The following is a 17,406-nucleotide window of genomic DNA, read 5'->3' as shown; positions in this document are numbered from 1 at the left end:
AAAATCAACTTATGACTGAAATCAATTTCATTCACTTAATTTCGTATTCTAAAATCAACTTATGACTGAAATTGTGTTCCTATTTGTTGAAAAATTAGTCAACACATTACATATTTACATAAATTACTAATCAAAATTAATCAACATTTCAAAGATTTAGAAATATTTTAAAATAATAAATATAGAAACTTTAAAAGGAAGTAAATTTAATTGAATTATGAAAATTTAATTATACGTTAATATTCAGTCAAAAACTCAAAATTTCAATTAACTATATTATTGACTGTTCTATTCTTTAATTAGTTTTAATTTATTTTATTTTAGATTATGGTTCTTAAATAAGCATTATAATTTTCAAATTTAAAATTAAGCTAATTTGTTCTTTTTTACTTAATTTATTCATAAACTTTCTTTTTTAGATATACATCATATTTTCTAAAATATTTGATATATTTAAAAATGTATTTTTAGATAAAATTAACTATCAAATCTTAATTTATAAATTCATATCATAATTTTGAATTAATTAAAAATTATCATGTATTTAAGTAGAAAGAAAGTGATAAATAAAATGCTTAATATTACAAAAAAAAAAATTTTCGAGAGCAAAGAGATTTATTCAAAGATAAAAAGAAGGATACAACCCAACGAGGTGGGGAAACCCAAAAAAAACAAACCACCCAAAAAAACCCGAACAACCACCCAAAAGAGAAAAGATCCACTACCCTAGCACCTGGGAGGAAAATTTTCTTTAATAACTTCAGCCAATCCCCGAACGACATCTTCATCACTACCAGGAAAAGACATGCCTACGGACTTAGCGAGAAACCAAGCCTTCCTTGCTCGGGTGAAATAAGGCCCCGAAGGAGACGGAGGGCTAGGCGGCGCGGTGTCAATGGCGAGAACTACACTCTCGGATTTACGGGGACGACCCCTAGGCCGCCGAGAGCCCTCACTCCTCGTCCCCGAATTTTTCCTCGGCCTACCACGAGGACGGGGCCTCGGAGGGGAAAAGACGAGAATGGGATCATCAGCATAAGCACCGACCTCTACCTCAAGAGCATCCTCCCCGCACCTACTGAGAAAGCTTCCGAACACCCTTGAAGGCCCCTGGCAAGAGCGGAGCCAGAACAAGCACCAACCTCAAAGCAGGAGAACGATGGACGAGAATCGACACGCCCATCAAAACTCAGAGTGCCAACATCATACATCGTGTGAATCGGATCATCAACAACCTCCCTAGCTACCATAGAGCTTCCCGTCGTCAAACCAGCGGTAGTGTAATCCTTAAAAGCCGTTGGAAAACCACCAGAAAGGTGCACTATATGATCATTAATCCCAGACCAAAAATTCCTCCTAATTCCAAGGGGAGCTGATAATGAGAGTTTCAAATTCAAATTCCCCCACTTAATAAAAGCCACACAGCCCCTGATTACTAGCCTTGAAAAAACCCCCTCATTAAATTCTAATAAAGAATTATGCATCAATGAAGCAAGCTGGTCCCACCCCCTTCCATAGAGAATCGACTCTTCTCCTTCCACCGCCTGCGACCCTACCTCTTCAACGCCCGCGAAACCAGCGACCACAGGCAGCGCCGCACCGATATCAGAACTGGCAACCATCTCAGGGAATAGTATCTCGTCAATAGCGCGCCTCACACTGCCATCCGCACACCTTCCCGTTGGAACCAATTCCGGGAACAACACCTCGTCAGCAATCCGCTGTGGGCATAGCCAGCAACCACCCACATCGGCGACCAAAGCCTCAGAGTCCATCGCCGGTCAGATAGCAGACCTCTCCACTGAACCTCCCTTCACCACATCGCTCCAGGAACGACCCGCCGGAGAAGGGCCACTAGAAGCCGACTGCTGCCCCTGAGAAAGAGGATTCCTCGCCAACACAGAAGCCTCCCCTGGAGCATGACGTCTACGCCGAGAGATACCCACCTTTCCAGCAGAGATTTCAGGATTACAAAAATGAAATGTGCAATTGTTATGTGGCATCATAATATCATGGTTTTAGCCACTATTTTGAATTCTTTTCTGTTTAAATTATTTCTACTGATTAGTTCTTTCTCATTTCGTTGGTTTCCCTGTAACAAAAATTAAAAGACATCATTATTTGGACGTGGCAAGGTAAATGCAGAGGAGAAAAAGATCGAGGACGAGAGGAGGTGAGTGGGAGCGTAGGTGGGGGAAGGGGAAGGCATGTGGGGGAAGAGAGAGGTGGTGGAGGAACAAGGGTTGAGAGAGACGAGCATGGGAGGAGAGGGCGGAGGGCATTTTTGTAACATTCCTTTTTTTTATTTTTTTCTCAACAGGTCACTACCACCTGCTATAGCAGGTAATTTAACTCTTTTATATATGAAAAACCTATCACTATCTTTCATCCTGGAAGCCACTTTTAAATAATATTAATTTTGAAGTATGAGAATATGAATTTATTTCATAAATTTGAAATTACCTAAAAATTTATGCAATAAGAATGAATTTACCGTAATTCAAAATAAATAATTATATTTCAAATCGAGTAATTAATAAGAATGTATTTATATCTATTTGAAAAAAGAAGATATTTATATCTTATGAGATTAATGGATATGCACTGTCAGTGTAAAGAAGTTTTACACTGACGTCCAATCACATTATGTTACATAAGACTAAGTAGTTACAAATCTTTTTAATTTTAATTAGTAAATTAATAAATTGCTTATGTGGCGGAAATCAATTGGGTGCATGTGTAAAACAAGTTTACACTGTCAGTGCATCTCCTATTTTCTCATATCTTATTATCTGTTTGTGAAATAATGAATGTGGTAATTGATCGTCTTAATATTGCTGAAGAAGATGAATTTCCCAAACTTTTACCACACACAAACATTAAAATTTTAGTGGAGTGCAAATCAATATGTTATTATCACTTTTAATAAATATTTTATTTTTTACTTAAAAATGTTTTAATCCATCTATTTATTGTTTACAACGTACTATATTCATTGTGTTTGAAACGATTAAGGAAATTGTTAGTGCTGATGAATGGTTCTATCATGACTGTAAATGACTAAATGTCACAGAGCTGCATACTCTGACAAAACACTTTTTTTTTATTCAAACGGTAACATGCACATCAATCCTACCACCCGGTAAACTTCAACTAACTTTGTATCTTAATTAATTTGTTTTATATTCAATTTGTTTTTCATTTATGTTTTTTACATCACTGATCTTAATCGCGATGGTTATGCTCTGTTCAATCAAAAAATCAACGAAATACTGGAAAAAATGAAAAACGTGAACATATCCATGTATATACAACTTCATTTCAATTTATCAATAAATTAATTAGATATTGATTTTTTTCGTTTGTTTTCACTTGATCTAGAACGACTGCATGACACACCCTCCTAGATAAATATGTGATTTAGTTCACAAAAAATTCATGTCCAAGGTTGACGGGATTGACAAATTCGGGAGGGCATTTGGTTCAGCATTTAACGTTCTAAAAATTTTCAAAGACTCAAGTTTAATTTCAAAGTTCAATTCCAAGGTTAAATTATATTCTTCTATTGCTAAATCATGGCAATTTAGATAATGGTTGCAGTATTGATTTTTTTTATAAATATTTCATGTCATTATAATTATTTATCTTTGTTGTGAACATTATAGAGTTTTGAACTTGCGTTTGGAAAAAAATTCAGAAAGTTGTTTGCACATTTTATCTAATTATTTTTTGGTTTTTCTAGCCTTTGAATATTAACTAATTTAGTATGGCATGGCACTTTTTGAAGGGTTCATTATTTCAAATGAATGTCTATAATTACTCATCTTGCTTCATTTATTCAATCTACCTAACACATATTCTATAGTTTACAAATGAACTTAACATTACACCGTCGACAAATTGGCCCTAAAACATCGTACTTTACGACATCAACTTTGTCAAGATTGATTTTTTTAAAAAAACAATATTTTTGTAGATTTTAATTAACATATTAAGATTATTCACTGCAACCAAGACGAAATAAACACATGTGTGATAAAATAAATAAAATTTACAAAATAATTACAGAATAAACTTTCACAATCTCTTAATAAACACAATAAAACTAACATATAATTTTAAATCCCCCGTGCAAGGCACGGGTCATATACTAGTTGGGTGCATATATAAAACTAGTTTACACTGTCAATGCACCTCCTATTTTCTCTTCAAGATTTCTTACTCTAATTTGATAAGTTAAATAAAACTTCTCCACATCATATAGTTAATACAATGTCATATAGCACATGCCACTCATTGAATATAGAAAATACTTACAAGATTTGAAATTATTTTGGCTTGAGAATATTTTGTCAAAGCTCCCCTTCATCATATCATATAATGAAGCTAGGAAAATTTAATTTTTTTTGAATTATGTCATCCATTTCAAAGGCTACTAAAAATTCAAAATTTCAAATAAAACTGAAAAATTTGAACAAATTTTGACTTGAGGAAGTTTAGTTAAAGCTCTCCTTCATCATATAATGAAGCTCGGAAAAATTAAAACTTTTTGAATTACGTCTCCCATTCCAAGGGTTATACCTTTAAAATTCAAGCATATCACTAAAAATTGAAAATTTTAACCAACACTAAAAATTTGAACAAATTTTAGCTTGAGAAAGTTTAATTAAAGCTCCCCTTCATCATGTATTGAAACTCGGAAAAAATAAATTTTTTTTTTTAATTTCGTCACTCATTCTAGGGACTAATACCTTTAAAATTCAAGCATTTCGACTATTAATTGGAAATTTCAACCAACACACAGAAATTTGCACAAATTTTTACTTGAAACAGTTTTGTAAAAACTCCCCTTCATCATATAATGAAACACGGAAAAATTATTTTTTTTGAATTTTGTCACTCATTCCAAGGGCTAATAATACCTTTAAAATTCAAGCATTTATACTAAAAATTGAAAATTTTAACCAACACTAAAAAATTTGAACAAATTTTGACTTGAGAAAGTTTATTTAAAGCTCCCCTTCATCATATAATGAAGCTCGGAAAAATTAATTTTTTTGAATTACGTCACTTATTCCAAGGAATAATACCTTTAAAATTCAAGCATTTCGACTAAAAATTGAAAAATTTAACCAACACTCAAAAATTTGAACAAATTTGGGCTTGAGAAATTTTGGTTAAAGCTCCCCTTCATCATATCTAAAAACTCGAAAAAATTAATTTTTTGAGAGACTAAAAACTGAAAATTTCCACCAACACTCAAAAATTTGAACAAATTTTGGCTTGAGAAAGTTTGGTTAAAGCTCCCCTTCATCATGTAGTGAAACTCGGAAAAAATAATTTTTTTTGAATTTCGTCACCCATTATAGGGACTAATACCTTTAAAATTCAAGCATTTCGACTATTAATTGGAAATTTCCACCAACACTCAAAAATTTGCACAAATTTTGACTCAAAAAAGTTTTGTTAAAGCTCCCCTTCATCATATAATGAAACACGAATTTGTTTTTTTGAATTCTGTCACCTTCCAAGGGCTAATACCTTTAAAATTCAAGCATATATACTAAAATATGAAAATTTCAACCAACACTGAAAAATTTAAACAAATTTTGACTTGAGAAAGTTTAGTTAAAGCTCTCCTTCATCATAAAATGAAGCTCGGAAAAATTAAAACTTTTTGAATTACGTCACCCATTCCAAGGGCTAATACCTTTAAAATTCAAGCATTTCGACTAAAAATTGAAAATTTTAACCAACGCTAAAACATTTAAACAAATTTTGGCTTGAGAAAGTTTTGTTAAAACTCTCCTTCATCATGTAGTGAAACTCGGAAAAAATAATTTTTTTTTTTTAATTTCGTCACTCATTCTAAGGACTAGCACCTTTAAAATTCAAGCATTTCACATATTGATATCCAAACAGTCACCGCGCTGTTAGGAAATTTGATATCTAGTAATATTTTAAAGTACATTTTATTTATACACCCATTATCTCATCCCTGAATTTTATTTGATGTTACATATATTCCCATGTTTAATATGGTTCAATTAATTTAATCATTTAAGTCGATGAACATTAATTGAGTTATAAAGAATACAATAATCTTTAGATTATTAAAATACATCAATTATGAGTGTTATCTATTTAATTTTGGCATATGACTAATAGATGATCAATGCACTGAATTTTTGTTGTGAGTTACATATAATAATAGGTTGGGTTCTTCATTTAGTAGTGTTTCAAGAGTTCTTACCAGTGGCGGATCCAGGACCCCGGGGTCAGGGGTTCAAAATTTTCAAATGAACAATAATAAAGCTTTGCATAATTACTCTAGAAAAGGATTAAGATAATCTACCCCGATTTAAACAAACTGTAGATGATCTCATATATAAATAAAATGTTTCAATCCACATCTTGCAGTCCCTTATTGAACTCTTGACAATTCTGATCCCTTATTTTTTTTTGGGGAAAATATTTAAATCTTTGGCTAATAAAGAATTTTAAAGATCAACTAACATGCATTTACACAAATGCCAGTCTGTATAAGCAGTCAACAGTGACCAATGTTTAAGAACAAAGTTACAAAAACATACATTAAGTGATGAAGATGATTTGATTAACAACAGGTAAAGTATCTAATCTTGTAGTAGTTTTGCGGTCCTCTGAGCTCTCTACATCAAACTATAGGAGAGTTTCCAATCAATATATATTGTTTCTCTACTTGACAAATATCCTCAACTGGTCAACTCATGGAACTCTATCAACCAAATTAAGATGAGATAAACCAAATAGCTAATGGATTTATCAACTACAATTCAAAGGATATGTTCAATTAATCAAAATACAGAGTTCATATGAAGCCTATATGGCAAATTAGAAATCCAGAGTCCTACATTGTTTGCTCTCAATGCTCTTTCCACCTTCATTTCCATCCTCACCACCAATACCACCCCGACTCTGTCCAATTCCCAACTTAGGCAAACCTCGATTCAATCCATCAAGTAGAACACAAGCTTTGCACTTATAAATAGTGAGATTTCTTAGTATTAACAATCATTGACCTGTATAGTTCTATTTTCTATTCACTCACTCAATCCCTCAAACAGTTTGGAGACTTACCTTAAATTGAGCCAGGTAATAACAAGAACTGAAGAAGCCAAGAGAACAAAGCAAATAAGCTGCTGCACTGCCTACCTATTTGGGGAAACCAAGGAACAAATTAAAGATGCTTCAACACATGTAGGACAGCGATATAAAATAAAACAGTAAGACTAGTTTTTTTCGGGTAAGCCAAATACTTGTATTGAAGGGCACAAGGGGTACCACCCATGGTAAATTACAAGTAAATAGAATAGAAAAGAACCAAGAAGAACAGAAAAGCAGGAATGAGAAACAGGGCAAAAACAAAGCCCAAACCAGAGAGATTACAAGGAGGAAAAAGGGATAAAAATAAATAAAGACCAACGAGCTCCTAGGAGATAGCCAGCGTGTGATAAGCAGCACAAATCATAGATCAGTATCCCTTGCAACTAACAAGCATTCCAAGGCACCAATCAACAATCCACACAACCCCAAATTAGTGGTGTAATCAACCTTCCACACACCCCACAGCAGCAATAAGCGAATAAACAGGAGCCAGATACACCACCTACTCATCCAGTGTAATGATTGGGGTCTGCTATCACAATGCTCTAATGCATAATAATGGTTGGACCAGCCATTGCCAGGCCTTTATCTGACTGATTTCAAAATCTGATTCCACATTCCCACTTTGATTTCAAACAAAACAGCAAGATAAAAGGGAACAAAGCAGCAAAAGGGAAAACAGAGCAGAGGAAGGAACAGCCGAACAGGGCCATCAGAATTCAGAAACAAAGGTTGAAGATTAAGTATCAGCAACTTCAGATCAAGGCAATAAACTACAGATCAAGGGGTTTTCAATTTTTGGGTTTTCAATTTTGGGGTTTTAAATTTTGGGGTTTTCCAATACCTAAACCTAAGTACCTAACTAACCTTCAACAGCAGCAGAGATGGAAGGTGTCGGTGTCGGTGGTGCCGTGGTGGTGCGTTGTGCGGCCGGTGGTGCTGTGGTGGATTGGTGGTGGTGCGTTCGTGAATCGTGAGTGAGGTGAGGTGAGAGAGAGACCGAGAGTGAGAATGAGTGCGTGAGAGAGAGTGAGGCTGTCTGGGACCTGGGTGCAATTTTTCAATTTCAGGGGGTTCAAAAAAAAATTACTATAGGGGGGTATGTAGGAATTTTTTTTTTCAGGGGGTTCAACTGAACCCCCTGAACTGAACGTGGGTCCGCCCCTGGTTCTTACTCTAATTTGATAAGTTAAATAAAACTTCTCCACATCATATAGTTAATACAATATCATATAGCACATGACACTCATTGAATATAGAAAATATTTACAAGAAAATACAACACTTCTCTCTTATGTCCATCTTTCTAATGAACAAGAAACAACAAACGAACACTAAGGGACACATGATGTTGTAACGTAACATTTAGCATGCAACACGTGTCGATGTCCCATCAGTTGCTTAGAACACTAAGGAGCATGACACACTGTGAGACGAGAAGTTCCAAATCTTGACTTCAAGCCTCGGTGGACTTTAGACCGTTATCTTGTAGTCCCGATAGAGTAACTAAACATGTTCGACCCAAAGAGACGAAGGGGTTCGAGTCAGCCATCCAGCATGCCAATTGCAAGGCTGTGTCACTAAGGCCTCGTGACTCAAAGCCTTGGGAGGCTATGAACTGTTAGGGTACTTGTCTGACCAGCTTACTATTATTTCACAAAATTACTGGAATTCTTGCAGGATGACTAAGCACTTGATTGACTAGCTGACAATAACTGTGTTGAAATCATCGCATGATAATCACTCATTGTTACATTAGATACGATAATATTTTTTTTTTGACAGTCTACATTAGATATGATAATATATTATATACTTACCGATATATATGATTATTTAAACATGAAACTCTGAGTTCAAAAAATCATGAAACTCTATTTAGAAATAATTCAAAAAGGCCTTGGTTAGAAATAATCATAGGACCCATAATCATATGACCCATTTGACTCTCTTTGATTGTGGAAAGATGGAACTTGGTTAGAAAAGGCCTGAGGCCCAAAATACAAGCTGGACATGCAGTGAGTTAAAGTGGTGACCGGTAACCCTAGCCGTAGTCACCACTTTGGACACAGAAAAAATAGGACAAAAGCCGTAGTCACCACTTTGACCAAAAACAACAAACAAAAGCCTTACGACTTACGAGCGACCATGGAAATGGAAACTTATGGCGCCATTTCCGTTCTCCCTTTTGAACTCCAGGTTGAAATACTGTCACGGCTCCCTGTGAAGACCCTCATGCGATTCAAGTGCGTTTCCAAACCATGGAAATCAGTCATAGCAGACGACAAACCGTTCACCAAACTGCACCTCGCCAGGTCGTCCCAAAACGCGCACCTCCTCCTCACCTTAGAATGCATCACCGACGGCGAAGAGGTCACCCACATCGCTATAACCCCCGTTCATCGTTTGCTCGAGGATCCGTCGCCACGGATATTCGACGGCCAAGAGACTCTTAAAGACCGTTTGAATAACCATTACTCGGTCGCTGGTTCATACAACGGCATAGTCTGTTTGCGTGGCTATTTATTGACTGCCTCATCAGTTCAAGTATTCTGGTTTCTGCTCTGGAACCCCGTCACACGCTTGAGGTCTGAGTACTCACCAGTCTTTAAGGAGAGCAGGCTGCAAGGTAAGACCAACTATGGCTTCGGCTATGATGATTCACGTGCCACTTTTAAGGTGGTGGTGGCTATTTGGACAGACCTGAAAATGGAGAGGGAGGTATGGGTTTCTTGCATGGGTGATACTTGTTGGAGAAAGATTTTGATCCACCCTGCTTTCCCAACTCTTCTAAGCCAAATTGATGGACAGTTTGTAGGTGGTTGTGTTAACTGGTTAGCACTTGACAACTTGAATGGTCCATTCTATGACTGGAACAGTGTTACTCTCAACCAGTTGGTGATTGTTTCCTTTGACATGCGTCAGGAGGAGGCATATACGTATTTGTCACTGCCGCAGGGTCTTCGTGAGGTGCCTTGTGTTGAGCCACAACTTGGGATTTTAAGGAATCACTTGTGCCTTTTTCACTACCATAAAACAACCCATTTTGTTGTGTGGCAAATGACAAAGTATGGAGTTCCAGAGTCTTGGACTCAATTGGTGTGCTTCAGTTATGCGCATCCTCGAAGTGATTACAATCTGTTGCCGTTGTGCTTGTCTGAAGATGGTAACATCCTGTTGCTCGCAAACAATCATGCTTTGAAGGTCATGGTGCATAATCTAAGAGATAATAGTGTGGAATATATTGATCAACTTACCAACAACAAAGTTTGGTTGAATGCTCATGGTTATGTAGAAAGTTTGGTTTCACCGTTTTAGATTAAGCTCCTTTTTATGACAGTTTATTCTTTTGAATTTATGTTGAACAATATTTCTTTCTCTTTTGCTGGTCTTGTTTTATTTCTTTGTTGCATGCTGGTGTGACTCTGAGTGATTTCTTTGAACCTTGGTCTATGGTTGTGGACTAGTTTCATCAGGAATATCTACTTGGCGGGCACTTGTATTTTTGGAAATTGTAGTCCTATCCATTGAATGTTTGAAGTTAGTTAAAGTTCTTCCTCTACACACTCTGGTGCATCATATATACTAAAATAACGAATATAAAGTAGCTGATACTCGGATTCCGGAACTGGTTCAATGTTCTGCATCCTAAATAAGGTACTATAGTATTTAACAAAGTGTGGTGTGTTCCTGTTTCAACAACTTGTCCATTCTTCACTAAGCCATCTTATCTGCATTTACAATGACAGTCCTTCCCTGCAAAGCTGTCTCATGTGCTTGTTGAACCAACTTTTCTGACTCTATCAAGGGCACTATTGCAATTCTCTGTTTCTCACTCCCTGAAAGTTGGACGCGCCTTTGTCCCACCTTGCATAGCAACCATTTTAGTGTTGTGAATGGAACAATATAAGGGGCAGGTGATTTGTTTTTGGCTTGGAAGATATATCCTTTGGGTAAGCAAGTTTGAATCTGATGTGGTAGTATTTTGAAGTACATTTCCTTTATACACCCATTTATCTGATCCCTGGATTTTATTTTGGATATTACATATATTCCCATGTTTAATATGGTTCAATAAAATATAATAATCTAAAATATAGTATCGGTATAAGTACAACGATTTTGAAACTTTATTGGATTATTTTGCAAGTTAATCCTAAACAAATATAAATTCTATGATATTATAATGAATGTGTGAAACAAGAAATTATATAAATTTAGGGAACATATATTAAATTTGTTAAATTAATCTCGTTCAAAATGTGTTTTTCGTCTAAAATTATGGCTTCAAATTTTATTTTGTACTTGGGTTGGTTGGAATTATACAAAATAAATTTACCTTAAAATTAAAGGACAAAAAAAGAGAACTGAATCTGAACTAGTAAATATTGAAATGTAATAGTCTGTTTAATTCTTGTGAAATGAAACAATAGCATTTAATATGTAGAGTTGAAAGGAAATAGCAAAAAAAGATAAGAGCGAGTCATGTGGTGGTGGTGGAGCTATCTGCCGAGTCAGACGATAAGCACATTTGCAGCTTATGATCCAAATAATGAATAATTGAATTGAATCTGATCCATCCATGTAAGCTAAAGCAGAACAAGCTAATAGTAGTTAATTTCCTTTCCTAAGTAAGCAAGTTGCAGTGGCCAGTTGGGATCACCACACAACAGAACAGTTGACCCTCCTGCTCTGTTATTGTTGTTCTTTCTGTTTCTGCTGCTTAATTAATTCATCATTCAACATATTCACCATGACGATTAGTACTACTACTACTACTACTGTACCGTCGTCCATGCCAGGAAGCTCAGGGTATTTGGAGATGTACCCTCAGAGGAAAATTTCCCTCTTCAAGAATCCTTACATTTTGGGCCTCACTGCTGTCGCTAGCATTGGTGGACTCCTCTTTGGCTACGACACAGGTGTTATCTCGGGAGCCCTTCTCTATATCAAAGATGATTTTCAGGAGGTCAGAGACAGTTATTTTCTACAGGTACGTTCAATACTTTTCCCCCTCTTTCAATCTTAACAATGTACTTTACTTTATTTTAATCAGTGTATTCAATTCAAAGGAACTAGTTTTCATATTTGATATGGTCACGGTCACACTCACACACAACCTAACCTCACTACAAAATGGAATTTGTTGTGGAGAAGTAGCTAGGGTGATCTCACTATAATTTTTTTCTCACTGGATTTTCTAATTGTTTAAGTTGGCAGGAAACAATTGTCAGCATGGCAGTGGCTGGTGCAATTGTTGGGGCAGCAGCAGGTGGTTGGATAAATGATGCTTATGGAAGAAAGAAGGCAACCATCATTGCAGATGTTATCTTTGCACTGGGAGCAATTGTCATGGCTGCTGCACCAGATCCTTATATTCTCATAGTTGGCCGTCTTTTGGTTGGTTTCGGTGTTGGTATAGCTTCTGTTACTGCTCCTGTGTATATTGCAGAGCTGTCACCATCAGAAATAAGGGGGAGCTTAGTAAGCACTAATGTGCTTATGATCACTGGAGGACAGTTTCTTTCCTATCTCATAAATCTTGCTTTTACACAGGTCAATTTTCCATATTTGTTTTTATATTAAATAGAGCATTGTTTTGTATCACGTTAAATAAGTTGCTGAACACTAAGGCTGCATTTGGGGTTAACAACTTAATTAAGTGCTTATTTATAAGTTTATTTGAAAAACTAGTTGAAATATGCTCAGAATAGTTTATTGGTAGATATAAACGTTTACTCATTAGCGGATTCGAGCAGCTTACGAAAATAGGTCCAAAACAGCTTATAGGTAGGTCATAAGTTATTTTCGTAAGCTTATCCCAACACTTGCATAAGTGTTTATGATGTAAGATAAACTTAAATTAGTTATTTCAAACGCAGACTAATTATGTCTTGTTTCCTAAATTATATAGACCTCTTATTTGAAATGGTAAAGTTCAGTTTCTCTCATGTGGTTTGGCATGTTATCCTTGTTCCACCTTGTGACGTGAACTTTATACCACACTTCCTTTCACTTTCTCTATTCTCACATATCTAGTGTTTCTTTTTCTCGCCCCCTCATGATTTGGCATGTTTTCATTAATCTGCCTAGCAATGTGAACTTTATTACTCTTCATTTCACTTTGCTTCAATTTCACATAACAGTTGTCTCTTTTTCCTGCCTCCATCCATTTTCTAATGGAATCAATAGATGAACATCTCTTGCAATCTAACTTACTGAAAAAAGGGCAAAGAAATACATAGTTAAATATGGGATTATGCTACCTTTTCAAGGTCAAGGGTGTTATTCCGCTGACCCCTCACATTCTTAATCAAGCAGGTCCCCGGAACATGGCGATGGATGCTGGGAGTTTCAGGTTTGCCTGCAGTAGTTCAGTTTTTCCTCATGCTCTTACTGCCTGAATCCCCCAGATGGCTCTTTATAAAGGTCACAGAATTTTCATAAGCTTACCTTCAAAGTCTATTTTCTTTAATATAATTTTTTCCTACTTGTTCAGAATAGGGAAGATGAAGCTATTGCCGTGCTTACTAGGATCTATGACTTTGATCGTTTAGAGGATGAAGTTTCCTCAATTACAACTCAGTTAGAGCAAGACCCCCAAAAAAGGGATGATATCAGATATTTGGATGTTTTTAAATCAAAAGAAATCAGGCTTGCATTCCTTGCTGGAGGTGGATTGCAGGTAAGAAAAAGTTCACTTGGGATATCATTGTTGGGAAAATAACTTCTCTCTTGCTATTAAAGGATTGATTTGCATAAATATTCTTTTCGTAAACAAGCCATGGTGGCACTGCAAAACTGGATTTCACAACATTACCCTAAAAAACAACTTTTTCATCAATGTATCAGACATAAATAACTTCACTTTCGCCATAATCAATTTTGCCAAAACCAATTTTATCCAAAATCAATTGTGACAAATGATCAAACATGTAAGAAATGTGTTACTTATAGCATCCCATTTTGTCTGTGAAGGCTTTTCAGCAATTCACAGGTATAAACACAGTGATGTACTACAGCCCCACCATTGTCCAAATGGCTGGCTTCCACTCTAATGAGTTGGCTCTTCTCCTCTCTCTCATAATTGCCGGCATGAATGCCACCGGAACAATTCTCGGCATATACCTTATTGACCATGCAGGGAGGAAGAAACTAGCTCTATATAGCTTAGGAGGAGTAATAGCATCTCTGATCATCCTCTCCTTTTCATTCTTTAACCAATCATCTGCAAATGGTTTGTATGGATGGTTTGCAGTTTTAGGTTTGGCCCTATATATCTCGTTCTTCTCACCGGGGATGGGGACAGTGCCATGGACAGTAAACTCAGAGATATATCCTCAAAAATACAGAGGAATGTGTGGAGGCATGTCAGCTACTGTGAATTGGGTTTCAAACTTGATTGTGGCTCAGTCGTTTCTGTCACTTGCTGGTGCTGCAGGGGCTGGTTTTACTTTCTTGCTTCTTGCTGTTATAGCTGTGCTTGCCTTTCTTTTTGTGGTTTTGTATGTTCCTGAGACCAAAGGTTTGACATTTGATGAAGTGGAGCTGTTATGGAAGGAGAGAGCTTGGGGCAAGAATCCTGAAACTCTAAGCCTTCTTCAGTCCTAGGAATATATCCAAACCTTAAATACAGTGCACTGTATATGTATGTTGTTAATTATGCTGTGATTGATTGTTGATGAGAGGTAAGCACAGTTAAGAAAGCACAAGAGTGAGAGAGTGACCACCATAAATCCAAAACACACACTATTTTTTGTTTTACAAATGATCTTTTGGGCACTTAGCTTGAAGTTGGAGACAAGAAGTTGGCATTCAAACTTTTGCTTGTGTTGCAAGTTTGCAACATGAACATTCTATTTTTATAGTTGATTCATATTTTTTTTTTCTTCCAATTCCAACATAAGTGAAAAAGGGTTCTTTACAGTTTACACAATTTCTTCAGAATCTGTGAAGTTATTTCATTTCATCCATTTTGTTATGTGTATGACAGGTTCCTTTTGTAAGCATGACTCAGAAAGCTTAATTGACTAATGGAATTCTTAACTAAATTTAAAACTCGTTGTAATCTATATTCATGATGGGGATAGAAACACGTGTTCCTCTTCCTATGGTGTGAATAGATTTGGTTTCGTCAAACTCGTGCTGATACTGTATTATAATCCAATTCCATCAAAATACAGGGAACTTTATTTTCATTAATCTTTTGAGATAAACATCTGAGTAGATAAATCTTTAGATGCGTGATGCAATTTGATGTGAAAGAAAACTACGGATTATTTTCATTAAATAAAAAAAGGAGATAAACATTTGAGCAGATAAATCTTTATTTTCCTTTCTTTGTTGGCGTGTGAACAATGTACCATTTGTGAAAAAAAATTATATTTGGTTCAATCATCAATGGGTGCACGTTATACGTGGCAGAGAAGCATCTGGATTGGATTCTGGTATCAAAATTTAAAAGGGAAAAAGAATAAAAAAATTGGCACAGTGGGAGCAGAATATATGGAACAAACAATATGTGGCGCCGTAATCATAATAGTATAAGTGATAAGTTTTCATATGATTTTTTCATAAAAACAACAACCAATTGTTTCGTGATTTTTATTAAATACTTATAAATTTAGTATTACCACTAATTTTAAAAAGGTTCAAGTTGGAAGCTCAAAAAAAGTAACAATATATGAAATTAGTGGATGAGGAATTTTCAAAATTTGATTAGGTACTAGTAGCATATAATATCTGTAATTAATTTTACATGAGAGTGACACAATTCAATATTGGATAGCTAATTATGAAGGGTTAATATAAATTAATTTATTCTTAGCCAACACATACGTGAAGAAAAAAGGGAATCGCTTTTTGTATATGGTGTTGAGAAACAGAAGTGAATTATTGAGTGATAGGGACTGGCCACGTGGGTTGTTGGCCAGTTCTTGTCCTATTGATTACCACCAATAATACACATGGACATATATGGATCCTCATCTTGAACTCCATGCCATGCATGCCATTGTATGCCATGATTTTCGTACATGTCATAATATACCACTTCTAACAAATCATTCTTCATACATAAAGTTTTAAAGTTAAACCATGAACTAAATGTTTAAAAACCTTACTTATCTACTAATTGTTTCATGCATCAATTATTATTACTACTATTTGTTATTTGAGTTTAATTTCTATGCACTGATAGTGTAAAGTTTTTTTATACCGTCAACTAATCAGATTTCAAGGATGTGAAAAAATCTCTCTTTTCATTTAATTTCATTAATTGACGTGACACATCCTTAAAATCTGATTGGTTGACGGTGTAAAAAAACTTTACACCGTCGGTGCATCATTCTTTTTCTCTTGTTATTTTGTTATATTTAATAAATTTATCTTGTCAATGCTTAATCAAATTATCATGGTTTACTTGTACGAATAAATACAATTTATGTGATTTTTTAAATATGTAACCACTTCATGATCCAACTGTGATAAACATTTAGTCATAAATTTCGTTCAGAAACTCTTCGTCCTATCTATCATTTCCATTCTTTTATAATTAGGGGTTATATAAGTTCAATATATTTATTTTAGAATTACATTTTCAATTTTAATCTTTATATTTGGCCATTCGTTGCTCCCCCTATTTATTTTAGTCTGTATAAATGTAGTATGTATATTTTGATTCAGGTTCCTTATTTATTTCGCTTGCATAAAAAACTAGTATTTATAAATTAGGGGTTGTCTAAATGACCTTAGGTAAAATTTGGGTTAAATCACCCTTTAGTATTGTGTCACATAATATTGTAACATGTATTTTTATGAATTCCAACTCATTTCACTATTCTTTTATTTATATTTTCATAATATTCATTTTATAAAATAATCTATTCACACAATAAACCAATTAATTATGATAATCACACAACTCTTTTTCCAAACAAAAATTAAGAACCCTAATCCCCAATTTCTTCCATGATTTATGGGCATGCTACCCTAATTTGTTCTTTCAAGAAGCAAAGTTGTATCACTGTCGTCGGCAATCACCTTTCATGCATCTTCCTAGTTGCTTTTACTCTTGGTATAAAAATTATGGCATACATTTCTTGAAGGGGGGTGATTTGAGATTTATTGATTTCACATCAAAAGCCTATGGTATTTGAAGATACTTCGTGCAATGATAACAAAATATGGTGCAGAAATTAATTTTTTTTATCATTTGAAATTTGAATGAAAACGTAACGAAGAAGAGTTTGCTTGTTTACT

General features: G+C 35.1%; 2 protein-coding genes across 3 annotated transcripts; both read left to right on the top strand.

Moving 5' to 3' along the window:
• The first annotated feature begins 9,294 nt into the window (after positions 1-9,294).
• On the top strand, positions 9,295-10,464 carry LOC130720039 (F-box/kelch-repeat protein At3g23880-like). Its single transcript, XM_057570622.1, has one exon. The coding sequence runs from the start codon at positions 9,295-9,297 to the stop codon at positions 10,462-10,464; it is 1,170 nt and encodes a 389-aa protein (XP_057426605.1).
• Positions 10,465-11,626: 1,162 nt separating this feature from the next.
• LOC130718093 (inositol transporter 1-like) lies at positions 11,627-15,082 on the top strand. Of its 2 annotated transcripts, none has more exons than XM_057568559.1 (5): positions 11,627-12,139; positions 12,367-12,702; positions 13,468-13,575; positions 13,646-13,831; positions 14,125-15,082. In XM_057568559.1, exons 1-5 carry the CDS (start codon positions 11,900-11,902, stop codon positions 14,755-14,757), a joined length of 1,503 nt encoding a protein of 500 aa, XP_057424542.1. In that variant the 5' UTR covers positions 11,627-11,899; the 3' UTR covers positions 14,758-15,082. The 2 variants fall into 2 exon arrangements, with proteins under 2 accessions (XP_057424542.1, XP_057424543.1); XM_057568560.1 differs by having other exon boundaries at positions 11,963-12,139; positions 12,360-12,702.
• Positions 15,083-17,406: the final 2,324 nt, after the last annotated feature.

This window comes from Lotus japonicus, chromosome 5, assembly GCF_012489685.1.
Source record: "Lotus japonicus ecotype B-129 chromosome 5, LjGifu_v1.2".
NCBI classification, from domain to species: Eukaryota; Viridiplantae; Streptophyta; class Magnoliopsida; order Fabales; family Fabaceae; genus Lotus; species Lotus japonicus.
This window is presented reverse-complemented; position numbering and strand designations above follow the sequence as displayed.

Excerpts from the sequence above, each read along its gene's own strand:
- LOC130718093 (XM_057568559.1), top strand. The coding sequence starts at position 11,900 with ATGACGATTAGTACTACTACTACTACTACTGTACCGTCGTCCATGCCA. Across the intron at positions 12,140-12,366 it reads GAGACAGTTATTTTCTACAG|GAAACAATTGTCAGCATGGC; the intron begins GTACGTTCAATA and ends TTAAGTTGGCAG. Across the intron at positions 13,576-13,645 it reads CCAGATGGCTCTTTATAAAG|AATAGGGAAGATGAAGCTAT; the intron begins GTCACAGAATTT and ends CTACTTGTTCAG.
- LOC130720039 (XM_057570622.1), top strand. The coding sequence starts at position 9,295 with ATGGAAATGGAAACTTATGGCGCCATTTCCGTTCTCCCTTTTGAACTC.